This window comes from Nelusetta ayraudi, unplaced genomic scaffold (genome assembly GCF_046127955.1).
Source record: "Nelusetta ayraudi isolate G7.1 ecotype Tasmania unplaced genomic scaffold, CSIRO-AGI_Nayr_v1 ptg000031l, whole genome shotgun sequence".
In the NCBI taxonomy this organism is placed as follows: Eukaryota; Metazoa; Chordata; class Actinopteri; order Tetraodontiformes; family Monacanthidae; genus Nelusetta; species Nelusetta ayraudi.
Window position 1 is genome coordinate 3,547,808 of NW_027466081.1, and position 26,854 is coordinate 3,574,661.

The 26,854-nt window shown below is 43.4% G+C and overlaps 3 protein-coding genes and 4 non-coding genes across 11 annotated transcripts; 3 read left to right on the forward strand and 4 right to left on the reverse strand.

The window, feature by feature from the left end:
- The first annotated feature begins 942 nt into the window (after positions 1–942).
- On the forward strand, positions 943–10,541 carry LOC142891398 (kelch-like protein 9). Its single transcript, XM_076030890.1, has 11 exons — positions 943–1,082; positions 2,030–2,083; positions 2,813–2,955; positions 3,039–3,223; positions 4,290–4,422; positions 4,954–5,150; positions 5,451–5,526; positions 5,827–6,384; positions 6,738–6,917; positions 7,981–8,094; positions 10,031–10,541. Exons 2-11 carry the CDS (start codon positions 2,079–2,081, stop codon positions 10,519–10,521), a joined length of 2,082 nt encoding a protein of 693 aa, XP_075887005.1. The 5' UTR covers positions 943–1,082; positions 2,030–2,078; the 3' UTR covers positions 10,522–10,541.
- A 2,708-nt stretch (positions 10,542–13,249) lies between these two features.
- On the forward strand, positions 13,250–15,943 carry hsd3b1 (hydroxy-delta-5-steroid dehydrogenase, 3 beta- and steroid delta-isomerase 1). Its single transcript, XM_076030892.1, has 3 exons — positions 13,250–13,585; positions 13,702–13,866; positions 14,815–15,943. The coding sequence occupies exons 1-3, from the start codon at positions 13,435–13,437 to the stop codon at positions 15,621–15,623; spliced, it is 1,125 nt and encodes a 374-aa protein (XP_075887007.1). The 5' UTR covers positions 13,250–13,434; the 3' UTR covers positions 15,624–15,943.
- Positions 15,944–16,322: 379 nt separating this feature from the next.
- Positions 16,323–26,379, forward strand: pla1a (phospholipase A1 member A). Of its 5 annotated transcripts, none has more exons than XM_076030893.1 (11): positions 16,326–16,809; positions 18,007–18,229; positions 18,751–18,928; positions 19,536–19,644; positions 20,131–20,232; positions 23,031–23,123; positions 23,357–23,539; positions 24,297–24,386; positions 24,528–24,633; positions 24,786–24,941; positions 25,015–26,379. In XM_076030893.1, exons 1-11 carry the CDS (start codon positions 16,743–16,745, stop codon positions 25,100–25,102), a joined length of 1,395 nt encoding a protein of 464 aa, XP_075887008.1. In that variant the 5' UTR covers positions 16,326–16,742; the 3' UTR covers positions 25,103–26,379. The 5 variants fall into 5 exon arrangements, with proteins under 5 accessions (XP_075887013.1, XP_075887010.1, XP_075887008.1 ...); XM_076030894.1 differs by having other exon boundaries at positions 16,327–16,809; positions 23,375–23,539; XM_076030898.1 differs by lacking the exon at positions 25,015–26,379 and having other exon boundaries at positions 16,323–16,809; positions 24,528–24,637; positions 24,786–24,925.
- Positions 20,620–20,693, reverse strand: trnat-ugu (transfer RNA threonine (anticodon UGU)). Its single transcript has one exon. It is a non-coding gene; the product is annotated as a tRNA-Thr (tRNA).
- Positions 20,955–21,028, reverse strand: trnat-ugu (transfer RNA threonine (anticodon UGU)). The gene has a single exon. It is a non-coding gene; the product is annotated as a tRNA-Thr (tRNA).
- Positions 21,290–21,363, reverse strand: trnat-ugu (transfer RNA threonine (anticodon UGU)). Its single transcript has one exon. It is a non-coding gene; the product is annotated as a tRNA-Thr (tRNA).
- trnat-ugu (transfer RNA threonine (anticodon UGU)) lies at positions 21,508–21,581 on the reverse strand. Its single transcript has one exon. It is a non-coding gene; the product is annotated as a tRNA-Thr (tRNA).
- Positions 26,380–26,854: the final 475 nt, after the last annotated feature.

The following is a 26,854-nucleotide window of genomic DNA, read 5'->3' on the forward strand; positions in this document are numbered from 1 at the left end:
TTTTTTTTTTTGCAAATACCTATTCTGCTGGCTAGAGGTTGGTTTCACAATCAGCGCCACCTTGAGATGACGGTTTGTTTTGAAATTGAAAGAGCCCATATTTGGATTCGTGGGTATGACCAGAGGTGGCCAATAATTGGAGGGTGATAGCAGCACGTGCCCCACCTGCTGGTAAGCTAGCCACACCTGGCCTTTAAACCAACCAAAAAATTGGAACCAGTTTGCAGTGGTATGAATTTTGTGCTCATTTACGCATTGACCGGGGGTTCATTTTCTTTCTTCAACTATTTTACAGCTGGCTAAACAATAGAGTGCAGGTTTTTGGCACTTCGGTTTGTTAGCCTCCGTTTTGAAACCAGAAGCCTTGTACACATTTCGATGCGGTTAATGGTTGGCCTCTAGATTTTGACAATGATAATGACAATACCTGTTGGAGTTTGGAAAGAACAGATTAAAATCTTCAAGCTGCCATGTAAAGATACCAGTGTTTAATACTCAATAAAAAAGACAAGAAACGCTTGAATTAATGAGGTCAGAAATGTACAAAGTAAACCAAAGTGAGCCTTTAAAGTGAGGTAATTTCCAGTTTTACGTGTCTTTTTAAAGGAAGACAACTTCAGGATGCTTTTCAGATGTGTCGGTTTGTTTCCTGCTCTCATCTGGTCCTCCAGCTTTATTTATGTCAAAGCCTGCATCTCACGATCATAATCACTTCCGAGGAAATGAGTAGAATACATTCATATTTTTAAGGGTTATTATGTATTTTTCTACTGAATACGGAAACTTGAAAACCCCCTAAAACATTGAATCTTTTTGAACCTTCTATACAGTGTTGCATACAGTGAGGAACATGGCTGTCAAGACACAAAGAGACGCAGATGCTGAAAAAGAGAAGTAGCACAGGAAGTGACTGCGGCCTCACTTGGCCTAGAGAGGCGGTGATGCTCGTGCAAACGTTTCATTTCTTCTTGCAGTGGCGCAGCAGACATTTCTGGCACAGGGTTTCAACCGTGTCTGGTTGTTTTGACAAGCAGGCTGGAGAAAGGCCTTGGATCGGGTCTTCTGAGGAAGCTTTCATTCAGGTAGGTCAAAACAAAGGTCCATCACATGACCATAAAGCATTATTAACGTTTTCGTAACAGAATAACAGCACGCTGACAGGAAAGAGCAGGTTGTCGTTCGATCTTTCGGGCAAAACCAGAAACCCGACAATGTTGATTTTTTTTAATTTTTTTTTACCAATTTTAGCGCCTAGTGTGTTTGGCTCTTTAATGTGCAGACTTAGGTCACATTTATACAGTACTGTGACAATCAAGAGTGAGTGCAAGTGCGTTGTGGACCTGCTCTGCAAAACTAACACATCAATAATAGATTCTTCTTGCTTTTGCAGTTTCTTGACCATTCAGGTCCTAAAAAAGAGACTTTTTGATTTTTTTTTTTTTTTTTCAATTAAAATCAGATTTTTTTGTACTCCGTCACAGAAGTCACCAGAAATACTGACGCGTGACATTCGTACATCAAAAGTGATATTAAAAATCCCGCTCCCCCAAATGAAAAAAAAACCAAGATGGTTGTTTGCAAGAAGAGTGCAATGCTTCACTAAATATATTACTCTGAGCCATTACATGACACTACATTACAACATACTTGCGAGTTTAGTGCAAGCGAGATTACAATAGGACAATAACTGCTTAAATTGCAGCACGTGATTGCAATAACTGATGGAAGATATTGCAATATGTGTTCCAAGTGATACCATCAAGATGTGGCAGCAGAAGAGAGAGTGGGGTGAAAAAAAACCGAGGTGAAACGTTTTACAGAGTTACAAAGTTGTTGTCGAGCCCTCTGCAATCTGTTGTAAACACGACACTGTGACTGCAGCCAAATACAGAAATTGTATTATTTAATATTTGCCACATGCAAATTTAGACTTCAATATCCTGACAAGGTACAAAATCTTGCATGTCCGTATGTTCCAATCAAGTCATAACTATGAACTATTGCCCTGCTTGCTTTGGCGTCCATGTAGGAGGTCTTACCGGCGCAACGGCAGCCCACAACCACAAGAGGCCAATGACATGGGGTAAGGTGTTTTTTTACGCTTCACTGCCACAGGGCGTTCAGGCCGTTAAACCTTCAGCCTCCAAATGTTGAAAATGAATTGAAAGGGTTATGTAATTTTAGAATAGAGTAAGGATTAAGCGTGTTTAGGTTTATTGTTGTTCATGTTCTCGTTATTGGTATTGCTGTTATTCTGATTGTGTTGCATAATAATCCATGCCCTGCTAATATAATAATGAATATAACATGGATTGCCTTCGTGCTGATGGTTGCATCAGGAGGTTTGAGGGGCTTTGTTTCTTGGTTCCATGCAGTGACTTCCTGAAATTGCTTTCACACCGTAAAAACATATTTGACAAACAAAAAGGTCCTGACTACTGACGTCTTAATGTTGTTTGACGTCTCTTGATTGCCTTCTTGATGGACTCTAATTCAGCCTGAAACTGAACAATTTTTAAAAGTCAAACATGAAAAATTACATTCTTATATTCTCCATAGACACTTGGTTTTAAATATGCAATTGTTCCACTGAGTGCACTATAAAGGGTTAAAGAGAAGAAGCTTGAATTAAGCAACATTTCTAGGAGTTAATGTGTCAACAAAAAAAAAGGAACTCAAACACCGGCATTGGACGTTTCTTTAAAAGCTGCACATCACTAAAATAGCACCACTTTTTCTGTGTCTTTTTATTGTTCCGTTTAACTGAGCGAAAAACCTCAAATAATTACCTCACATGCAATGCTGTGTGTAGGGGAAGTGGGGATGACAGCATGCAAGGGAGGCTGGGCCGCAGATGGTCTCGCCTGAGTGGCCGCCATCAGTCCAGGGACCCTCCGAGACCCCCGGCCCACCAGAACAGACCTCCGGCGGTGCACGACCAACCTCCTCAACAAGGTGTTTGTCCTCTTAAAGGTCTCAAAGCAACACATGTGGCAAGAGATTCCTTCTCTCCTAATATTACCTGTTTGGCTTGATAGATGACAGACCGGCCCCGGCTTTGGCCCAGGCGCCTCCACCAGCTCCAGCTTTGCCTTCAGTCACTGTCAGCCCCCCCACAGCAGTGGCCCCGAAGTGCCCAGACAAAGCCACAAAACCCAAACTGCCACCCCAGCCACTGTCGAAGGTGTTCAGCAGCTCCGACCACGGCGCCGCCGTGTTGCAGGTATGTTTTCACTAAAGAATTGAATTTAGCTCTTTTATCATATCATCGCCTTATTTTCTAAAAACTTTAACCCTTGGGTTAAATTTAGGGTTAGGGTTATGTTTAGGGGTTAGGGCAGGTGAGGGGTTTGACTGGTGGGCCACAATGTGTTCTAATATATGACAGAGGAGCCGGAGCAGGAGCAGATGGATGTAGTGTTTTGGTGACCCCCCCCTCAGGAGAGAAAAATATATCCTGGCTTTAATTGGAAAATCTGTTTTAATGTTTATTGAAAATGAAAAAAAGCATTACAACAAAGTATCTGTGTTTGAAGCCCCACGGTATTTAGCTCTATATTGAAATGACTCTTAAAAATGATCAAATACAGCTATTTTATGACTTATTTACTATTAACATAATTTCTTCAAGCTTGGCGAGCCGGATCAAAAAGCTTAATGGGCCTCATATGGTCCATTGGCCACAGCTTGCCCATGCCTGGTATGCCGTCCAGTTGTTAGGAAACAAGACTCCAGTTCCTTCACAGATGTTTATTGAACACGGTAGAACTAAATGTTCAGACAAATACAAATAAAACATTAGTTCTTACAATAATAATGAAAATTACGTTGCTTCGCATTTAAACACATATTTAACACAGACGATACAGACAAGCTAGTACTGACCACTTTAGCCTGCTTCTCAACCAACGGCAGTTATCCTGAAAGCTGTCCTCTCCCTCCCAGTGAGCGTGCCCGAACACAAACACTTCTCTCAACATACGAAACAAAAAGATACAACAAAAGTACGCAAAAAACATCTCAGCACTTGCGTCTCCAAGCCAGCGAAAACAACAAGCGTCCCAGAGCACAAAAACAAAAGTTCAGCATTTCAAAATAAGTGTACCAAACAGCTACATTTACACCTGGGTTAGGGGTTGGGGTTACGATTGGGGGGTTAGGGTTAGCTTTCACCGTTAACACAATAAGAAAACTTAGCCAGAGGGCAAATACCTGTTCCCTGTTTGTCTCGAGGGACGTTCGGATACATTTGTTACAAACCCAACAGCCGACTTTCAATTTTTCCTCAGGGCTTTGACATGTTCCGGGGAGACAAGACTCTCTGTGACGTCGTACTGATTCCGGGAGACAGCGAAGAAACTTTCCTCGTCCACAGAGTCATTATGGCTTCATCCAGTGACTATTTCAAGGCCATGTTCACAGGTGCGTCCAATGGTAGCTATGAAAAAGAAAAAAAAAACACACATTAGGGAGTGATTTGGAACACAATGCATGGCTTTACGAGAAATAATGTAAAAATGTTTTTTAAATACAAGGGTGGAACACAATTGTGAACGAAATTGCAAAATGACATAACCGCAAGGGAAGTATGATTGCATTACATCAGCTGAGTGTATGTTGAAATGTTTTGGATACAGACTACTTCAGTGGAAATAGTAGGAGTAGAAACTTTGCACCACACACTGCAGTGTACTTTCACTTTGCCAGGAAGACAAGTGGGGAAAAGGGGAAGTAGAACAAAGAAATTACCATATAACAACGTTTTTATGCCTAAGTATAAACCCTTTGCTGTGCTCGCCCCAGAGTCCTTCAGTATCAGCAGGGCAGCTTTGAATCTTGCTGACGCAGCCCCCTTTTGCCGCATTTGGCTAAAATAACACTAATCTTTTCAAGTGATGCAAATTCACGGTTGTCCTCCTCCCTTTCTGCTGGCTCCTCGTTGTCCTTGTTCAGGAGGCATGAGAGAGCAGGAGATGAAGGAGATCAAGCTGCACGGGGTCACCAAGTTGGGTTTGAAGAACATCATCGATTTCATTTACACTTCCAAAGTCAGCCTGGACATGGGTAATCTCCAGGACACGCTGGAGGCGGCCAACTTTCTGCAGGTCATGCCTGTTCTGAGGTTCTGCAACGAGCTGCTGAGCAATGAGGTGAGGCTTTTGTTTTGTTTTGTTTTTCTTTTTTTTTAATGGCTTCCACCGTCCGATATTGCGGTAGCTCATTATTGAAGGTTGCCACGGGTCACCTTTAGCTGCTCTGAAGGTGCAGCTCATTAGGCTGTGGATTTCCTTTGGGTGTCTCATTGTCCTTAGACACCCTTGCCCTCAGTGGCAATTAATCGAGAAAACGAAAGGCATGCGTGAGTTACTGTGTTTTGCTGCTTGTTAAAAGTCAGCCTGGGAAAGGCAGTTGCAGACAGTCATTTTCTAACATTTTTCTCCTTCACGCAGATCACCATTGATAACTGTGTGGAGGTCGAGCAAATTGCCAAGGACTTGCTTCTGGAGGACCTGCTGCAGAATATAGGTGAGTGTTATAAAACAAAAAAAAAAACAACCAACTCTATTGCAGCTATTATAGCTGTATCATACATTACAATTCCTCAGTCAATCAGTCTTCAAGTCACATAAATTTGGTTCAAACCAAATAGCAGGAAAATTGAAAATGTTACCAGCTTGCAAAAACCAAAACCAACATGACTGCTCCCCCTGGTGACTGGTTGCTGTATACAGCAACCATGCATTTTCTCTTTTGTCTGTCTTTTTTAAAAGAAAAAAAAGCAAAGTAGCATTACATAGTTGTGGGGTTTTTATTCTTCTTACTTAGCCACGTTTGTGAGCCAAAACCTGCTGGCGCTGGTCAAGTGTGGCCGCTACCTGCAGCTATCCGAGACCACCATGGCCAACATGCTTGCAAGCAACTCCCTGAAAGGTTTCTCTGAGATGGAGCTCTACCGCATCGCAAGGGGGTGGCTGGAGCACGACGCCCCCAACCGCTGCTCCTCCGTCCACTCCTTGATGCGTCACATTCGCTTCCCCCTGATGAGCCCCAGCGAGCTGATCCAGATCTCCCAGGACGACGAGGAGGGAGGCCAGCCCATGATGCGCTCTGAGACGGCCTGCGTCAACCTGCTGCTGGAGGCCAGCAACTACCAGATGATGCCCTTCATGCAGCCGGGCCTTCAAACGGATCGGACGCAGATTCGGTCAGACGCCACGCACATTCTGGCCTTGGGCGGCGTGATGAGGCAGCAGCTGGTGGTGAGCCGCGAGCTGAGGCTGTACGACGAAACCACGGACCACTGGAAGGCCCTGAAGCCCATGGAGGAGCCGCGCTATCAGCACGGCGTGGCGCTGCTGGGTGGTTTCCTCTTCATCGTTGGAGGTCAGTGATGGCAACAATTCACGGTGTTCTGTCACTCATTTCATGGTTTTTACTTCATTTGGATGCTAAAATACGCCAACACAGTAGTCTAGAGGTAGAGCGTCCTCAATGATGCTGGGAGGTTGTGGGTTACATTCCTGGCCAGGTCACAACAAAGACTATTAAAACGGGAGCCATTCCCTTCTTGGCACTCGGTATTTGGGGTTGGACATCGCCGGAGGGAAGCTCACCGTTCCTTCAGGGGATGGGTCCGATGCCGAGGACAAATTTCACATCCTACAGGATGTGACAATCAGAGGGACTTTAAATTTTAACCAAAAATGTAGACAATTTAACACCTTTTGACCTTACAGGCCAGAGTACGTACGACACCAAGGGCAAGACGGCCATAGACAGCGCCTACCGCTACGACCCGCGCTTCGACAAGTGGCTTCAGATTGCCTCGCTCAACGAGAAGAGGACCTTCTTCCACCTCAGCGCTCTGGCGGGAAAGCTGTTTGCAGTTGGCGGACGGAATGCCTCAGGAGAAATCGGTAAGGCACGACTGTTTCCTGTTCCCTATATCTCCCAGTTCTTATTGATTTGTCTCTCTGTTGTTACATCAACCTGCCTATGGGCAACAGATAAATTAGCTGTGGTCTTGAATCCGGTATATTTACATGTAGCAAAGTCCAAATGTTCACCAATATGCATGTCCCTATTCTAAATAAGTGAATAGAATAAATAAACAGAACACTGTCCTTGTATATGATTAAGAACCTTGGTCAGAACAGATGAGGAAGACAAGGACGATAGTTTGGGCTGTGCCAGTATCGTCAGGTTTGACTGAAGTGCTTTGATGTCTACGGAAACGTCTGGTAGTTGCAAACCGCAGTAGAAATGCGTGGCATGTTTTTCTTTTTGTAATTTGTAAAAACAGCAGTGCGCTTGTGCCCTGCTCTCCCCCACAGCTCCGGTTGTGTCTGTTTCACTCACCTCAGAAGTCCAAATTCAGAGCTTGAAATTGATGTCTTCTTATCCATACAATAATCAGACCAATTCACACCATTCTTTGGTGGGTTTTTAATGTAGCCAGCTCCAAGTTGTGAAAATCAGACTTCAGGTGATAATTGAGATTGTAACAAAGGGCAAAATTGTAGTAGTTTTCAAAGTTTCTGTGTGGGAGGACTTGGGAGAAATGCAACGAAAAACAAAAGTAGACTGAGAGACAAAAACAGCTGATCAATAACTAAAATCCAAAATATTGTACCATTTCCGTGTTGAACTGAACTTTATTGCCATATGTTTGTTTTCCTGTGTAATAAATATCATCCTATGGACCAATAACATAGTCATTCATTATTATTATTATTATTATTATTATTATTATTATTATTATTATTGTTATTACTATTTATTATTATTATTCTTATTATTATTATTCTTATTATTATTATTATTATTATTATTATTATTATTATTATTGTGATTTTTACATGATTACTTAAGCCCAGAAAAAACAACACAGAAAACTAAAAACTACAAATAAAGCAAAACTCATGATCCTCTCTGCTGCTAACGTGAAACCATCTCTTCCCATGCGTCATCTTCCATCAGATACGGTGGAGTGCTACAACTTGAAGAAGAACGAGTGGAGCCTTGTGAAGAACATGTATGAGCCTCACTATGGACATGCCGGCACGGTGCACGGGGACCTCATGTACATTTCAGGTGAGCTAACGACGACAGGCAGCCTGCCTTTTGTCGCGAGGAACCAAGTCGCCTTACTGTACGAAAAGTAACTGACAGAATGCATGTAGACTACATACATTCTGCATTAGATGGTTCAAAGCTTTAAACGCTGTTTTGTTAAACGTAAAGGAGAACAATGGAGTTCCTTTTTTTAACCACAATAGAAATACCGTGTTTTAGGGGAACACATCAACTGTCCAGTCGGTGGTGCATGTAAGAGTTCCAGATGCTCTATTTACTTAGAAACTTTTCAACCACGTGAACCAGTCTCACGCACAAGCAACGTGCCTTGCAGTTAAAAGCCCACTCAGCTGACCTTTCTGAAAACCACTTCCTGTTCGGCAGCTCGCTCTCTTTCAGCTCAGCTCAGCGTGGCTCGGCTCAAGCAGGTTTCTCGTCAACCTTGGACGGCGAAAGCGATTTCGCGGTTTGTAAGCAGTGACAGTGTCTACAGCCCCAGAGAAACAGGAAACACAAGAGCAGATGTAGACACGGCTCCCAGGGCCATGGTCTTTAAAAAAAAAAAAAAAAAAAAAAAAGTGGGTGGGGGATGGGGGGGTTTGTGGGTCATAATTTAGAAATTCAGTGGAAGTGTTTGTTTAAAGATCTGCTTTTTTTTTCATCTTTAGTGAGACTACATCAGGGAAACCTTGTCTTGACCATCCAAAAACACTCCACTGATCCCGTAAACGCAGTATTTTTAGCTCTCTGTTGGTAGCTTACTGCAAAAACACTTTGCTGGATCTCCCGCATGTTCTGAGTGGGCGGAACCAAAATTTGATTAGGGGTATTGTTTCTGAAGGGCTATAAGCGATGTTTCATCGTCCCTTGCAACATCACTAAAGTCTATCTTTAGTATAAATGGAGGAAGAGAAATTATTTGTGCGCCGACTTTTCCCACTCCCTCTGTGAAGTTCAGTGGAAGACTGCGACACACTGTTAGAAACACTGGTCAAGGTCGCTTTTTGTGTTACAGTAACACCAATGTCAAAATTTGACAACAAGATGTGACTCATAGTTTCCCCCAGCCCGAGACTGTTGCTGGTTCATCTGAAAATATATGTTACTAATACTTTGCAGTGTATACCACATCCATACACACATACATTTTGTGTTAAGACCCAACGCACAACTTTATGCCTCTGTTTTTCACACAGTTAAGCAAATTTGTAATCTTAGGTGTGAGGAAAGGAATATTTCAGACAATATCAAGGTATCTTTATTTGGACAGAGGGGAAACTCGGCAATCCCAGTTTTAAATTGCATTCACCATACAAAGCCATAGGACGATCTTAGAGAATGACGAAGAAGAATCAGCATAAGTCTTCATCACGTGCTTTTACTATTCAGCCTGAGAATTAGTGTTGCCAACTTTCATTCAGAAAAATAAAGGACGCCTCCCACAGTGCCCGAGGCCATGACCATCACAGGCCAGTGGCTCGCCAGTTATGTTCATTAAAAACTGAAAATGGGGTTTCAGAAAAGTATATGGTTCACATAGTTTGAACTGCTTTTTTACCAATAGACATTGGCAATAAGCTAATTGAACATATTTTCACACAACAATCAATAAAGTGCAGGATGGATGGCTTTTACAACGGAATTGAATAAACAAAGCTGAAAAGAAAAAGTGATCCTGATTCATAGCCCACTCTACGCAAGCTACGCAGCAAACTCGATGGAAACTATACTAAATGTACGTCCAAGACAACTCGGAAATACTGGAGAAACCCTGTCCCGTGTCTATTCAAAACGGGACGCACCCTTTCATTGCCAAATACGGGACAATTCTGTCTTTTAAGGAACGGTTGGCAACACTACTTACAATTGCTGATGGTACAAAGCCATTGCTGCCTTTTGGGACCACAAAACGGCAGCTTGAACTGTCCGTATGATAGATACTTCTCCTCCACAGGGGGGATCACCCGCGACACGTTCCAAAAGGAGCTCTGGTGCTACGACCCCAGCATCAACACGTGGAGCCGGCGGGCCGACATGGTGGAGCTGCGCGGCCTGCACTGCATGTGCACCGTCGGCGACCGGCTGTACGTGATGGGCGGGAACCACTTCCGAGGCAGCAGCGACTACGACGACGTGCTGGGCTGCGAGTACTACTGCCCGGCGAGCGACCAGTGGACGACGGTGTCGCCGATGCCGCGCGGCCAAAGCGACGTGGGCGTGACGACGTTCAACGGGCACATCTACGTGGTGGGAGGCTACTCCTGGAACAGCAGGTGCATGGTGGACATCGTGCAGCGATACGACCCGGAGCGGGACGTCTGGGACCGGGTGTTCAACGTGCTGGAGCCCCTCGGCGGGATCCGGGCCTGCACCATGACCGTGCACGTGCCCGAGGACGCGGTGGGCGAGGCTCAGATACAGGAGTGCCCGCTGCCTACGGATTAGCGTTAGCTGGTCCACCACCACCATCAACAAAAAAAAAAAAAGACTACCAAAGACGTGTTTCTCACGATTTTGTCACAGTCGGTCACAGGGAAACTGGCATGCGAGTTGAACCAGAGCTTGTGTGCGTTTGTGGTCAGACAAGTGGTGGGGGCGAAGAGAACAGGAAACGCTGTGTGGTGGGAGATAGAAAGGCGCAAGCCTTGAGCAGTTCGACACCAGTAAAGCTTTATGGTAAACTTTACCATGCCATTTTATTCCCTTTTCATTTCATGCACTTATGCTTTGTTCATCTAGGCAGCAGACGGATTTATATTTGCTTTATCTACAGTATATTTATACTTGCTGATGAAAACAAACCTTTGGTCACCATGTATGCCATGGAAATTGAAATGTTTGCTACGGTTTTTATAAGATCAGTGTGAGCTATCTGTACTATCATGAAATAAGGATTGTCAGCGTCCATAGTGTGTTTATCCATATTTTTTTGGAGACATTTTGGCAGTGGTCTCAGAGGACAAACATGCCTTGTTCTTTCAAAAAGGAAACTTCCCTCAAGCGCGAAGTAACATTTTAAGCCACAGTTTTGCTGAAGGTCACATGAACAAGGACATTGCTCTAATTAAAAGTGTAGTTAAACAAAAAAACCTGTTAGTAAGAGTTGATACTTTTTCATTGAATGGCATACTTTATGGACTCAAACTCTGTTAACCCTTTATTGAGCATGTGGTGAAATGACACAATATTAAAAATATAAAATCCAGAGTGTAAATAGCGGTTTAAAGAAGATAATTTTTCATGAGTGACTTTTAACAATTGTTCAGTTTCCATACACACTTTCTCACCCAATTAAAGTTTCTGAAAGTTGTCTTTGTTCTTCTTTTAATATGTATGTAAAATTACAAGAGAATAGAGACTCTTAAGATTATGAAAGCATTCATTTCTTTATGGACATCAGTCATGAGGAACTTCTCATTCGTGATGATACAGTCTAAAAACAACTTTAGCAAGTCACTGCATAGAGCCAATAAGCAAAGCAACTGTCTATATTATGTTTATTACTATTGTGCTAATTAGAATAAGATGCCTCTGGAAATGACCAGGTATGGTACTGTACACTCTAAAGGGATAAACTATAGAAGAAAAAGAAAGACACGGCAGATACAGATTAATCTCCCAGCAGATTATAAAATCTTTTCATTCTTTTGTTGATCCATTGGTAGTGTGTGTGCCGAAATGCACAGCTATGGAAATTAGTAGCTGTGCATCACTGGTATCTCTCCCAGCTTTAGTGACAACAACCCCCAGCAAGCGGCCTTGATTTTGCGTTGTTTCAAAAAGGTTCAAGGAGGCCATGAGGGGCGTGCGGGGGAGCGCTTCATTGAAACTGAGACGGTCGTAACATGGCATTTAACACCAGTTTCCAGACTTACTCTTTGTTACATCTCACACAAGTGAGTGATGAGGAATTCCACCCTTGAGACTTCAACCTTGCGACTTGCAGATAAGACAGCGCTGAGCGCTGACACAAACGTCTCCATCAAGGGCAACAGATAACAAGCAGCGGCAGACGGTACAAGACTGTACAAAACGCTTGGATGTATTCCTCAAATCTCTGAGCGCCTTATATAGAACCACGTTAAATGGCACTAAAGCAATTTTAACTGGACATGAATTGATCACTGACGTAAGCAGCTAAAGGCCTGCCTGACAATTAAAGCCACACTTTGGGACCGCTCTGGGACCTTTCTGAAACACTGGTGCCCCTTATTAAAAGGGTACTCGTCAATAACCATGAAATATTATGGCTTTTCACCGAAGACGCACACAGAAAAGTACTATTTTCAAGAGCAAACCAAGCCTAATGTGATCACGACGCTGGTGGAGAAATATTCGAACCACGTGGTGATATCTCTGTGAGATGTTTCCTCATGTTTCTAATACTTCAAGTGCATCATTTGGTTTGGTAAATTACACACAATTACAAATTGCTTTCTCCAAACATGTCTCTTCTGGAGTGAAGAAATACTGTTCTGCTTCCACCTTTCAGGAAACATGTCAGAAGAAAAAGTTAAGATTGAGGAAAATGTTTTTTCAGTCCCAGCTGCCTCGTGGGGGGAGGCGGGATTCATACTCTGTAGTGCAGCCAACCACACCGTCACACTCAAGACTGTTTGACCTCTCTTTTGCAGTTGTATAGTACTTTGCCGCCAAATTCTCCAAACTAGTGCCTTACTTCTGTTGCTTGCACCACTTCACTTTACAATGAGTTTGTTCGAATGCTGAATTTTGTGCAAATCCGGCACAATCGCATAACGTGGGGCACCAACACCTCACCTATACCATTCTGAACTTAAAGACGCACGGAAGGTCCAGCAAAGCATTGAGTTTACCAGGAAGTGAAACCAAACAAACAAAGAGCTAAATGTGAAGCTTTTAATAACTTCAGGGTGCTCCACAGAAGGGAAAATACATTAAAGACATGGAATGACCAGTAAATGGAAGCTCTGAACTCTTAGAAATTAGCGCAAAACAAAGAATCTGACATTTACCTGCAAATTGTGATGCTGACCTGATCTATGCCTTTAGTTTTCTAAAAGCTACAAAAACCGCTGCCTTCGGCTTTCTCTGTCACATGCTGGCTCTGTCCCCCCCCCCCACCCCCAGTTATCTCAACGGCAGCTGTCCTTGGCATATAAAGTATTCCAGCCCACTATTAGTCTCCAGAAAATAGCCCAGTTCTCCTCTGCCGCCTTCCCCTGACCGAATCGCAGCATTCTCCTACTTTCAAAGAAAGTACTTGGAGTTGAGGAAAGGAACCGAGCTTGAGCGCCTAAGGTCATTTTTTTCCTCTCTCTTGTCTTCCAAGAAGTCTTCTTTTATTCCGCAATTTCACCGAGAGGTAATCGGCCTGCAATGTCTCTGCGAGGGGACGTGTGCGTGGTGACGGGAGCCTGCGGGTTCCTGGGAAAGAGGCTGGTAAGGCTGCTGCTGGAGGAGGAGAAACTGGCCGAGATCCGACTGATGGACCAAAAGATCTCACCCGACGTTTTGAGCACTATGGGTGGTAAATGTGCCCTTTCGTCTGTCTTTCCACCTCAGTATATACACACACGCAACAGTTTCTTAAATTATATAGTCATGTATTAGAAGCCAATATCTTTTTTAACTGCTTCATGTCAGACTGCAGAGGCAGCACAAAGCTGAGTCCCTACGAAGGCGACATCAGAGACGGGGACTTCCTGAGGAAGGTGTGTCGCGGCGCCACCGTCGTCTTCCACCTGGTGTCCATCATAGACGTCCATGACGCGGTGGAGGAGAGCGAGATATATGGGATCAATGTCAAAGGTGAGGATGTCAATTCAGCCGCTCCTCTTTTAATTTTTAATCTTCTGATCGAAGGTCTTGGCTGAAAAAATGTTGTTCTTAGTGTTCTATGTTGTTCAGACATATGAAAAGTGGCGTAATAGTTATTTTAACTTATTCCGTGCACTGGTAATTACACTTTTGGATAAAAACCAGTTGATCAGGCTGCTTTTAATTTGAAACATTGGTTTCTTCTAGGGTACAAAACACTTTAAAAAAAAAAAAAAAAGGGAGAAGGCTCCTTAGTAACAGAAGAGGGCTTTCTATTGTTGCACATGTTGCTGAAACTGTGCTTGAGGCCAGTCTGAGCTTTTAGTCCTATTCTCTCTTCTTTTAAAGAGGTAATCATGTCCGGTCTGATCAGCTCTCATGCTGCCATAGCCTTTGTTTCTTTCACAACTAAACCATTTCTGTAATTGTTTAATTATTTTATAAATGACCAAAAAAGCTAAAATGGTTGAATTTTGCTACATGTCCAGACGTTAAACACAAAAATATAACAGCACAAGGAGTCTCAGCGATCCATCATCTGTCTTTCAAGCTTTTATTACATTACATTGTGACAAGGCCTCCGTGCTGTCATTACAGCTCCTTGGCTTCAGGCCTCAGGGCTCGTCTACTTCCTGTTTAGGGGCTTGTTGCTCACCGCTCACCTAAACGGTGATCCAGTTGGTCGTGTCTTTCTCCTCCATGGGTTTTGGATGTTTTCTCCCTCCGTTTCATGCGATTTTGGTTTTTGCCGAAAGCACACAGAACCACACACTGCTCACATTACTGACTCACCGACTAAACATTTAAATGAGCTTGCTTGAATAAATTTTGTGACGTCCATATTTTGTGTGACCTCCGAGCCAGGTCATAATACTCATATAACAACTACATAAAAAAAGGTTTCTCCTTTATGTGAGACATTACATTTGTTCTTTGCAGGGGCGCAGCTGCTTCTGGAGGCCTCCATCCAGGAGAACGTGCTGTGCTTCATTTACACCAGCACCATCGAGGTGATGGGGCCAAACTCTAAAGGCGAGCCCATCGTCAACGGCACCGAGGAGACCCAGTACGAATGCGCCCTGAAGTTTAACTACAGCAAGACCAAAAGGGAGGCCGAGCAGAGAACCCTGCAGGCCCACAACGAGCTCCTCCCAAACGGCGCTCGGCTGGCCACCTGCTCCCTCAGGCCCATGTACATCTACGGCGAGGGCTGCCGCTTCCTGCTGGGCCACGTGGCGGACGGCATTCGGAACGGGAACGTCCTCTACCGGATGTCCCTGCCGGAGGCCAAGGTCAACCCGGTCTACGTGGGCAACGTGGCGGCAGGTCACCTCCAGGCCGCCCGCAGCCTCAGAGACCCCCAGAGGAGGACCTTGGCCGGGGGGAGGTTCTACTTCATTTCCGACGACACACCGCACGTGAGCTACTCAGATTTCAACCACGCGGTGGCGGCGCCGCTCGGATTCGACATTCAGAAGAAGCTGCCGGTGCCCCTGGGCGTTTTCTACGTCCTCTGCTTCATCATGGAGGCCGTGTGCATAATGCTCCGGCCCTTCGTGCGCGTCGTCCCGCCGCTCAGGAGGCACCTGCTCACCATGCTGAACACGCCGTTCAGCTTCTCCTACCAGGGCGCCAAGAGGGACCTGGGGTACGTGCCCAGGTACTCCTGGGAGGAGGCGCGCACTCGCACCACAGAGTGGATCGCCTCGCAGCTGCCCAAGGAGCGGGAAAAACTGAGGGCCAAGTGAGCGGTTGAAACACAAGTCTCACATTTTACTGTTGTGTTATTCCAAAGGTAGCAAATGAAGAGTGTAGTTTTCTTCATGTGCGCTGATGCTGTTTAACGTGATACGTGATTAGTTTGGTTTTCTGCTTTCACAACCACGCGATGACCATTATAATTAGCTGTTTTGAGTAATTTTTTGTTTGTAAAGCATGGAAACCGTCTGGAAAACATACACTGAAATCTGCTCAGACGTGTTTAGTATTGCTTGTTTTCAGTATTGTTTTTTTATTAATTTTTTGTTATGGCGATCAGTAGATGTATTAAAATTTTAAAACATCAAAATTCTGCAATACTCTGCTCTTTTTGGTTGACAAATGACCATATCCATAAAAAAATGATTTATCTTTCTTGAAGTTTGGCTGAAGACAGACCTAAAAATCACACATTTTCCCAAATTGATCTTAAAAAAATGTATCTCCATCTATATATATCTTTTTTTTGGATCATTGTACTAATCAGTTTAACATCTTAAGCTGTTGAAGAAAATTCTGCAAACTTACAAAGGGCATTTATGTGGTAATGAGGCAGTCATTGTGTCACAGTTCAATCAGATACACAACAGCTTTAATCAGATACACAACAGCTTCATTCACTGGGACATTCTCAGTCTCTTTCTAATGTAAGCACACACACACACACACACACACACACACACACACAGTCAGAGGACGATCCGGCCACAGTCCAGATCCGTAGACAAATAGCCATTGAAAACCAGCGAGGTCATTGATTCACCGCCAGGCAAAGAGCTTTGACCACTTTCCAGCTCAGAGAAAACCCAAATCAGAAAGAAACCAAAAACGCAAGAAAACCACACAGATGGATGACGTAAACGAAAGGACCGGGTAAAGTTTACACGTTGGCATCGCTGTAAACCTATGTTTATAGGTTTACACATTGTCTGCGGTTAAAGGCTAAGCTGAGGCTTCAGAGTTGTGGCGTTGCGCAAAACTGGGATTTTCTCAAGTCACACCCTGATCTCCGGCCACCAAATCTGCAGCTGAAAGTAGCAGCTGGGTGCAGTTAAGTCCTAACTTCAAGGCGGCTACTCCCCACTGTTTGCATCTGTGTTACTGGGGAAATGCCTCGGGAGTACAAGGCGATCCTCCTCTTAGCTCTGACAGCCTGTGTTGCATCTCTTGCGGTAGGTAAGTGAAGCATAATTGTCTATTTAGACACAGTTTGGGGTTTCAGAGAAACAAAAAGAAAATACATAGATGAGAGGGTGTGTGGGTTAAACAAAGCTTTGTTCCGAGCTTGCTAAATCTCTATAAATTCCTTATATTAGTATAGTGGTGTGTATGCAATTGTGGTGTAATTCTGGACAGCACTTATTGCAAAACAGCACATTACATGCAAGGTTTTTATTTTCATTACCTGAAGTAAAGTTAAATATTGCAAAATTTTAAATTGATATTGATATTAGGACTTTCTATTTCAATAGAGAAAAGAGTAAAGTATAGTATATAAGTAAAGTATATTAAGTAAAGTATTTCTTTAATTCCAAACTGTATTCTATGTCAGGACTGGGTTTGGACCTGAACCAAAATTAATGACTCATGGACAAAGTTCAAAATAAGCAGGTTCTTTAATACCAAAGTACAACTAAAGGAAGCACCCTTATTGGGGAAAAGGTCTGCCTAGCATACAGACAAAACATTGACAACAAGGAAAACACTGAGAAGGCTGAGAACCATCATAAAATTACCCAATAGATTATTTTTTTCACAAAAACAATGAAAGTATCAGAGCAAGTACAAGACCTGACTCATCAGAGGAGTAAGGCGTAGAATATGTGGCTTCTTTGCCACAGAGGACAAGAAGAACTTGTCCGAGGCAAAGGAAACGATACATAAAATAACATGTTAACTATGTATATGTATATATACTGTACATATATACGAAAATACACATCTTAGTCTGTCTTAGTTAATGATTTCTACAGGTAATTTGTGTCTCCTGTCTGTTCAGAAGCAACACATTCAAGGTAAAAGTAAATCAAAAACTTTACTTTGGCTCAAGCACAGGACAAAAAACAGGCCTTTTAACATCAACACTAGAGTTAACGTAGAGTAAATCAAAAGTATGAAATGGTGAGATGAGTGACCTAGACTCACATGTTCAGTTTTTCAGGATGCATAGTGCCTGATTGGTTGACAGGCGTCCTTGTGGTAGTGGAGGCAGACATGGAGGGAAAAGCTGGCAGGTACTGACGACAGAGCGAGGAGAGGATCAGAAAAATGAGGATAACGCAGAACCTTTGGCTCAAAGGCTCCACGTAAAACAACATTCCGGGATCTTGACACAACATTGCCCCCTCCGAACTCCCTCCTGTGAACACACAGCTGCGGAGGGACAAAAGAGAGATGAGGAGTGTGCCGAGCTGAGCAACACCACCTGGCGGGAGTACCGGCAGCACGGTGCCAAGTTGCGGGTGCAGTATCTGCTGCTGACCAGGAAGAATGAGGACTGCGCGCAGGCCTTCACCCACCAGTCTGTCGCAGACTCACAGCAGGCCTCCAACTTTGTTGCGTCGCGCCCCACTAAGGTCATCATCCACGGCTACAGGTGAGCACCGGTGCCCTTGAAAGCCATAAAGCATCCTTGTCGTTGCTGATCAAGCCACAACTATTTTCAACAGGTAAATTATGTTTGTTCTGTTTTTTTCTGTACAAAAGCACAGACCATATTGTGCTTGTTCCAAGTATTGCAAAACAAAATCTGGGGAATAAAGAGAACAATGATTTTTATCACCTAACTTTTTTTTTTTTTTTTTTTGGTGGGTTGGACCAGAAAGTTTGACTAGAAGTTGTTTTAGAATGTTTGAATATCTGAAGAAAAAAAAGAGGAAGAACAAACAGACTAGTCATGTAAGTACTAAATAGAGAGTGCTCTCACATTAATAATTAGTTCAATAATGTGCAAGCAAATTTTAGTTCCTTAGGAGAAGGTGTCAGCGATAGCTGTCAATAAAGAGAGTCATAAACGTGCAAAAGAACTAGAAAAGAAAGGTCAAAGCATTAATTCCAGAACAATAATGAATCTACACTGACGTCACTGCACTGGATCTTCCTGCTGTCACCCCACAGGGCCCTGGGAAGTACGCCATCCTGGGCGAAGGACCTGGCCCAGGCACTGCTCCGGGTTCAGGATGTGAACGTGTTGGTGGTAGACTGGATCTACAGCGCCTCCTTCGCCTACAACGTGGTGGTGCAAAGCTACAAGGAGGTCGCAGTGGAGATCTCTGTCCTCATCAGCCAGCTGCAGGTAGGCGGAAGTTCAGGGATCACCCTTCATCAGCAACCTTTGACTTTTCAGAATAAAGTTCAAGTCTGTTTTTGGAGCATCCTATCTATTCCTAATACCGTAGTAGTATGGATTTATATCTTTCTTTGACACAGACATAGGGCTTTCCTTGATTTGGACATGTTTTGGCAGAACTTCTGAAAAATCCGTTCAAAACCAAAGACATAATGAACACAATTGACCATGGTAGTGTTTTAAAGCAGAACAGCCATAGTAAAGAGCTATAGAAGTTACTTGAAAAAGGACAGACGGGACAGAGAGGAGCCAGTTGAGGTGGCTCGGGCATCTGTTTCGGATGCCTCCTGGACGCCTTTCTGAAGAGGCGTTCCGGGCATGTACCACCGGGAGGAGACCCCAAGGAAGACCCAAGACACGCTGGAGGGATTACGTCTCTCGGCTGGCCTGGGAACGCCTTGGGGTCCCGCCGGATGAGCTGGAGGAGGTGACTGGGGCCAGGGAAGTCTGAGTGTCTCTACTGAAACTGCTGCCCTGACCAATCGATTGATCGATTGATCGATTGATTGATTGATTGATTGATCGATTGATTGATCCCGATCTCGTCCAACAGAAACAAGGGTGCAAACTGGAGGACTTCCACCTCATCGGAATCAGCCTCGGGGCGCACGTCGCCGGTTTCGTCGGCACTCTTTTCGAAGGGAAGATCGGGAGAATCACAGGTGAGATGCGACCGAATCGCTGCGAGGTGGTTATGAGAATCCGAGAGCGACCACAGGGACATGTCAACAAAAACAACAAACGAAATCAGCTACCGTTGTTGTCGCAATATGTCTGCGGACAAAGAGGGAGAGGAACAAGAACGGGGCAGACAGTCCTCGGCTCTTTCTTCGATAACAACCTCTCTGAGGCAGTGTGAGGAGGCGCTCTTATCTCTGACACAACGCTCCACTGTTCTCCTGTTAATGTCGCCTCAGTCTGTCCGAGTGCAGAGGCTGTGAGGCTCTTGAAATGCGCATGAAAATCCATTCATGGGGATTTCTCTTTCTCTCACAAACACAAACGGAACCTCACATAAAGATGTCCTCAGTTCCCAGGTTTTATGGGACAATGTTCCCTAAAATTCTTGTCTGCAAGGCCTAAATTGTAACCTTTTTCATGACATGATTTCTGCTGAGTAATTGTGGCATTATGGGATTTCCACTCAGGCCTGGATCCAGCGGGACCTATGTTTAAAGGAGCCGACATTTTCGACCGACTGGACCCCTCTGACGCCCAGTTTGTCGACGTTATCCACACTGACTCTGACTGTAAGGCAACTTCTTCTAAGCTTATGTGGGGGGAAATGTTGTGTGACAAACAAAAGCTCAGAAATACACTGAAGGAAATTACTTTGGTGTTTCCTGCTTGTCAGTGAAACCCCCAGTGACGAGAACTGTCCATGCTTTGCTTCATTTCTGCATTTGCGGCTATTCAGAAAGTTTTCCAGAAAAAGTGGTTCTCGAAATCAAATCCCTGATTTCTTACGTGGGGTTAGAGTCAAACCCATTTTTATCTTATTTAGCAGGATTAAAATGCTATCTGGGGTTCAAAGGGTTTAAAAAGCAGAAAGAGGTTCAAACTCATCAGTTTCTTATTTCAACGGTACGCTACAGTTGTTTAGATTAAGCTAAAATGGACGGGTGATGTATTTACGAAGGCACTGCTGGGATTTGAACCCAGGATCTCCTGTTTACAAGACAGGCGCTTTGGCCAACTAAGCTACAGCGCCTTGGAAAAGGCTTTTGTCAAGAGATTTTCAGTAAGTATTAAGCACAATTATAAGTATATTTTGGTATTCAGAAGCAAACAAAAAGAACAGAGTCCACAGGGGCTCAAACCGAGACTACAGGTTTGAGAGTACTCTAGGTTTGAAAAAAGCAGAAAGAGGTTCAAACTCATCAGTTTCTTATTTCAACTTTGAAATAGTATTTTCTATGGTACGCGACAGTTCTTTAGATTAAGCTAAAATGGACCGGTGATGTATTTACGAAGGCACTGCTGGGAATTGAACCCAGGATCTCCTGTTTACAAGACAGGCGCTTTGGCCAGCTAAGCTACAGTGCCTTGGAAAAGGCCTTTGTCAAGAGATTTTCAGTAAGTATTAAGCACAATTATAAGTATATTTTGGTATTCAGAAGCAAACAAAAAGAACAGAGTCCACAGGGGCTCAAACCGAGACTACAGGTTTGAGAGTACTCTAGGTTTGAAAAAAGCAGAAAGGGGTTCAAACTCATCAGTTTCTGATTTCAACTTTGAAAAGGTATTTTTTATAGTACGCTACAGTGGTTTAGGCTAGGCTAAATTGGACATATTATACATTCACAAAGGCACTGCTGGGATTTGAACCCAGGATCTCCTGTTTACAAGACAGGCGCTTTCACCAACTAAGCCACAGTACCTCTTCTCAAAGTCGAGGCATATCGTATTAATTATAATTAAAGCAATTTTAAGTTTTAAAGAAAAATAAATTTTGCTGCATTTGCAAGAAGGCACTAGTAGGATTCAGAAGAAAAATGCACAGAACACTTTTGATACAATCCCAAAGGCACTACTGGGATTTGAACCCAGGATCTCCTGTTTACAAGACAGGTGCTTTGACCATCTAAGCTACAGTGCCTTGGAAAGGCACAATGTATGGCAAAAGTATGGTGGATTCTTCAGGTTGCAGCAGTGAAGTGTGGATGTTGAAGGAATCCTCGTTGACACCGACTTGATTGCATAAAAACAGGTTTATTACAAAGACGTCAGAAATCAAACAGGCGTCCAGAAAGCACGGGGAGGTTGTGTGTCCAGATGCGCAGAAGCTCTCACAATCTCTCAGAGAATAGTTAGAACATCCATCACCTCCTTATACCCACAGGTCTCGTCATCATGCACATTACATATAAGGAGGACAAAGAGGCAATTATAACATAAAAGGTGGAGGAAAGGGAAAGATACTGACCAGAGTTGGAATGTGTGTTATCTAAACAATCCTCCCAGGGAGCAGGGATGCAACCTTCCATGGGCAGGTCGCCTTGATACAGAAACTGTACTAGCAAGGGGTGTGTTCTCCTAATACAGGCAGAGGCCTGCAGGAGAAGGGTCAAAGCTTCAGACACTACAGAAGCAAACAAAATATTCAGAAGCCCCATTAGAGCTCAAACCTAGAGTACTGACTGGACAGTTGCTTTCATCAAGAGCCATCTTAAGGTTGTCTTTCTGGACCGCTCATTTGTTTAGTTAAGCTAAACAAAGTTCTAGAAGTCAAACAAACTGCAGCAAGATTGCTTTTGAGGGTTCGCAAAGGGGTTTTGTTTGTTCTAGTTCTAGTTGTGTAACACAAGCTTTAAGCTTTGTATATAAAATCCAAACAAGAGATAACATGTCAACAGCAGTCGTGTTTGTTTGTTTCTTTCTGCCTCTGCTCCCCCCAATCATCCATTCTTGCGCGTCTAATAATAGGCTAGTGTTATTTCAAGGCAGCTGACCCGCGGGGAATCTTGGAAAGGAAAATCCTTTGCAGTCATCCTCAAACCTCTACTCTGTGAGACTTTATGGTTCTGCTTTAATCGGCCAGTCTTTTTCCCCTGGCAAACGTATATGCGATTCATGCACCACCATAATAAGAGCCCACAGAGCATTGGCGTGGCTGGGAGGGATCAGGGCGGAGAGGGTTAAGAAAGGCACGGCTGGGTTATGTGCGCAACACATTGCCACGGCAGGGCTGTAATATGGTCAGATGTGAAAACTGTAAGACGTAAAAGCTGAGGTACCGGATAGGATAGAAGCAGAGACTGGTCGCAAATTATGACCCAAAATTACGACAATGGCATAAAACTAAAGTCTCTAAAGTCTTCAATCATAGACTCATCAGTTCACCTGTTTTCTGCCCAGATGTTATTGTTGTTTTGTGGTTTTTTGTTTTTATTCTACCAAGGTCCTGAAGATGGACTGAAACCTATAATATGACAGATTTACCGGAACATCAAGTTCACACCCATAGTTATTTTGGACTTGAACACTGTCTTTGAAATAATTGCCCGGCTGCAATCTGACCAAACACTGACATTCTCCCCTGCAACAGATTTTGGCATTTCCATCCCCATTGGCCATGTGGATTTCTTCCTGAACGGAGGACAAGACCAGACTGGCTGCGCTCGCTCCAGGTTTGCCTCGAGTAAGTTCTTGAGAGTCCGAGAGCAAATAATGGCTTACACTGAGCTGCAAGCTGAAATAAACTAAACGATCCCTGGCAAGGATGCATAGGTTTAAAATAAAAATAAATAAATAAATAAAATAACTGGGCAGGTTTGCACTGGTAGAAACCGCACACATCTGGAGCCTTTAGTGTTTCTGTCTGTGTGTGTGTATGTGTGTGTATGTGTGTGTGTGTTATGTTTTTTTTGTTAGTTCTTGTATACTTTCCAGTGTACGGCTATGTCATATGCGACCACATGAGGGCGCTGCATGTGTACATGAGCGCGCTGAACGCGTCATGTCCCTTATTGGGGATCCCGTGCTCCAGCTTCGATGATTTCCTGCGGGGACGCTGCAGGGACTGCAATGCCTTCGGCGGAGAGTGTCCAACGATAGGTGAGAAATGGTCAACCTTGCAGGCAATTTTTGACTAATCTCATATGTTACATAACTTTGAGATCTTCCACTGGTGTGAAGTTTAATAAGTACAAAGGCATTTCAGGCAAGGCCTTCTATTTAGGCTACAATAAGTTGCGCTGCTTCCCGTGAAATACATTTCGAGATTACGAATCTGTTTTAATATTATCTTTACAATTGCAAGAGCGCACATAGAGGTGCTACATAGTCATCGGCCCTTAAAATAAACCTGGGCTCCCGAGTATGTTGATCACCAACTCCTTGTGTCAATCATCAGTCAAATCCCATTTTGAAGACTTTGATTGACACAGTTTTCAGCATCAGCAGCTGCCCATGTTGAAAATAAACTGAATTTGACATCTGTTTGACTGTATTCATTAAAAATGTGAAATAAAAATGTATTTTTCAGCACATACTTTACTAGTCAGTGCAACATATTGAATGGGTCAACTGTAAAAAAAAAAAAAAAAAAAAAAAAAAAAATTATGTCAGATGTCTTGTTCATGTGAATAGTTATTTGCGGGTACCTTATCTAGTGTGGCCCTCCGTTCAGAGTTGTTGGAACCTGTCACCGCACCGTTTTCATCACGCGACAACTTTTGCCGGCTGTCTCATCTCTTGAGTGACATAAACATCTGCTGATACGGTCACCGTGTGTGTGTGTGTGTGTGTGTGTGTGTGTGTGTGTGTGTGTGTGTGTGTGTGTGTGTGTGTGTGTGTGTGTGTGTGTTCTCAGGTTTATCAAAAAACAGCGGCATAACAGTATCTCCGCTCCCGAGAGAGCAGAAGCTCTTCCTCTTGACGTCTTCCTCTCAGCCGTTCTGTGGTGAGTGCCTGGTCTTGATGTGGGGGGGGGAAACACAATTTCCCAGCTTAAATAAGCAATAAAATGCTTGCAAAAGGCAAATGATGGGAGGTGTGTGGATGTGTGTTTTTTTTTGTTTGTTTTTTTTCTTTGCCCGGCCAGCTCGCCACTTCCTGCTGCACCTGGAGGTTTCTCCTCTGGATAAGAGCGCTGAGCTGGAGGTGGCGCTGAAGACGGACAACGCGGGGAAGGGCCAGCGGTTCAGGCTGTAGGTACCTCAGATTTCATTTTCTTCTTTGTAAACGGCACCATCTCATCCAACTTTTGCATCTACAGATGTGCATTTATGGTCGGCAGTGCCTTCTACAGTCTATTTACACTTTGCGCTACATTGTACATTTTTTTTTGTGCTCTCTGCAGGCAGACAGGCACCACGGTGTACCGCATGGTGCTCTCTCATCCCGTCATGCTGTGCGAGATCCACTCCATCGAGCTGAAAAACACCGGCTCTCGCTTCTACAGACAGTTCAACGTCCACGTCAAGACCGTGTGTCTCTCCGAGTTCCCCACCCCCAGGTAGGGCACCTTTCAAACCCCAGATCCAGCAGATAATGGTTTGAGACGTTGAAATGATGTGTTCATGTTTCAGGGGGGAGCGACCGTTGTGTGTGAACAACTTCAACGTCAGACGAGGCGCCCCGTGGTCACATGACTTTGTGCAAGTGTGTGACTTCTAAGGAGGCGGCAGTGAAAATCCACCATGGGCATCAATATTGACACTCTGTTGTATTAATTAAAAACACACACACACACACACACACACACACACACACTCATACAAACAGATTTTGCACAATAAGAGAAAGCTTGAAAATTATAACGTTTTATAACCAAATTAATTGGATAAATTGTTGGTTAAGAAAATAATAAGCTTTTTGTGTTTTGTCTGCCTCTGATAAGTGTTCCATAAGACCTTTGATATCAGGGTATCCCAAGTAAAATTCATAGAACTTCATATTTACAGATCTGCCTTTTCTGTGTTGTTGTTTAAACAGAAATGAGCCCCTAACTGTGTTTTCACTTCTGTATTCAATAATCTGCCAAATAGTCGTAACAGTTGACTTGTTTCCAGTTACTCTAATTACCTCATATTATGAAGTCATAATATTTAATAATGATAATGTAATACATTCTAAAACTGACATTAAAAATGCTTTTATTACTGTTTATTCAACATTGACATAAAATATTGACGAAATGTTACGGTATAAGTAGATTTTAAATATGGTATTAAATAATACAAATAGCAGCCAGCTACACTGATTCCAGTAACGCTGTGTCAGCTGATCATCTTTGCAGGATTTGCATCCAAAAGACGTGCTAGATCTTCCCAACACAGTTATTAAGGCCTTTGTTTAGAGGTTGCTGCTGCTAAAACCTGTGGTTCCCACGTGTTTGAAAACACAGAACATGAGGCGGCCGAAGGGTGGTCTCAGAGAATAGAACCAACACCGAGCGGAGGTTGTTGACACCAACCTGACTTCCCAGGACTTTGTGCGTGAGCGCAAGTTCTCTGACAGGCGGATCAAGCCAAATAATTTAAGGGTTCACTGACAGGACATGAAAAATAGGCAAGTGTATTAACAAGGGAATAACATTCAAGTGAACATAAAAATTGACTTTGGGAATTATCTTTGAATAATCTAATAATCTAATTTGTAAATATTAATAAAAGACACATGATGTAAATGAAAGACACGTGATGCCATTCACAGAGTGTGTGTATTATCCATCGTCAGATACAAAAACTAAAAAAAAAAAAAAAAAAATGAAAATCTCAGAAGATGTTGCTGTACAGAAGAATTCAATGTCATCCAATGCAAATCCATCAGTCAAGGTCACCCCTCAAAAAACACGCAGTCCACACATATTACACATGTATACATACACTTATGTATACAGATAAACAAGTCCAGCAAAAAGAAATGTGAATGATTAAAAGTATGCAACAAGATGCAGGTTTTCCAGAGTTCTTGAATTTTTCTTTTCCCGCTAGTAGTAGAATTGTGGATTTTACAGAAACAGACAGTGAAAGACGACCATGTGAAATCAAACGTAAAATCAAACACTGTTATTAACCACATCTTAGGTTTTTTTTGTGTGATTTTAAGTAACGATGTGAAAACTTTCTGACATTTTTTCATTGTGCTATTTTCATCTCAGCCGATACAGTCCACGTCTTGGTAGCCCCTCCTGAAAAACACCTGAGCGTTTAGCACAATGCTAAAATATGAAAACGCTTCAGTGTCAGTATTCGATCTGGATCCTAGTGGGGCAGCTTTGAACTGTTAATTGTTACACATACATTGTTTTCACACTTCTTCCAAGAAATGAATTTAGCCCTTTATCATTTCCTGCTAAAATGCTGGCTTTTAGCTTTTTGCTACAAAAGGGAAGCCAGAGTGTCAGAGGGTGGGCGGAGCCAACAA

Coding starts and splice junctions, on each gene's coding strand:
- hsd3b1 (XM_076030892.1), top strand. CDS start 13,435: ATGTCTCTGCGAGGGGACGTGTGCGTGGTGACGGGAGCCTGCGGGTTC. Junction 13,586..13,701: donor CGTTTTGAGCACTATGGGTG/GTAAATGTGCCC, acceptor GCTTCATGTCAG/ACTGCAGAGGCAGCACAAAG. Junction 13,867..14,814: donor ATATGGGATCAATGTCAAAG/GTGAGGATGTCA, acceptor TGTTCTTTGCAG/GGGCGCAGCTGCTTCTGGAG.
- pla1a (XM_076030893.1), top strand. CDS start 16,743: ATGCCTCGGGAGTACAAGGCGATCCTCCTCTTAGCTCTGACAGCCTGT. Junction 23,124..23,356: donor TCGCTCCAGGTTTGCCTCGA/GTAAGTTCTTGA, acceptor TTTTTTTGTTAG/TTCTTGTATACTTTCCAGTG. Junction 24,942..25,014: donor TCCGAGTTCCCCACCCCCAG/GTAGGGCACCTT, acceptor TTCATGTTTCAG/GGGGGAGCGACCGTTGTGTG.
- LOC142891398 (XM_076030890.1), top strand. Junction 2,956..3,038: donor CGACCAACCTCCTCAACAAG/GTGTTTGTCCTC, acceptor TTGGCTTGATAG/ATGACAGACCGGCCCCGGCT. Junction 6,918..7,980: donor GAATGCCTCAGGAGAAATCG/GTAAGGCACGAC, acceptor ATCTTCCATCAG/ATACGGTGGAGTGCTACAAC.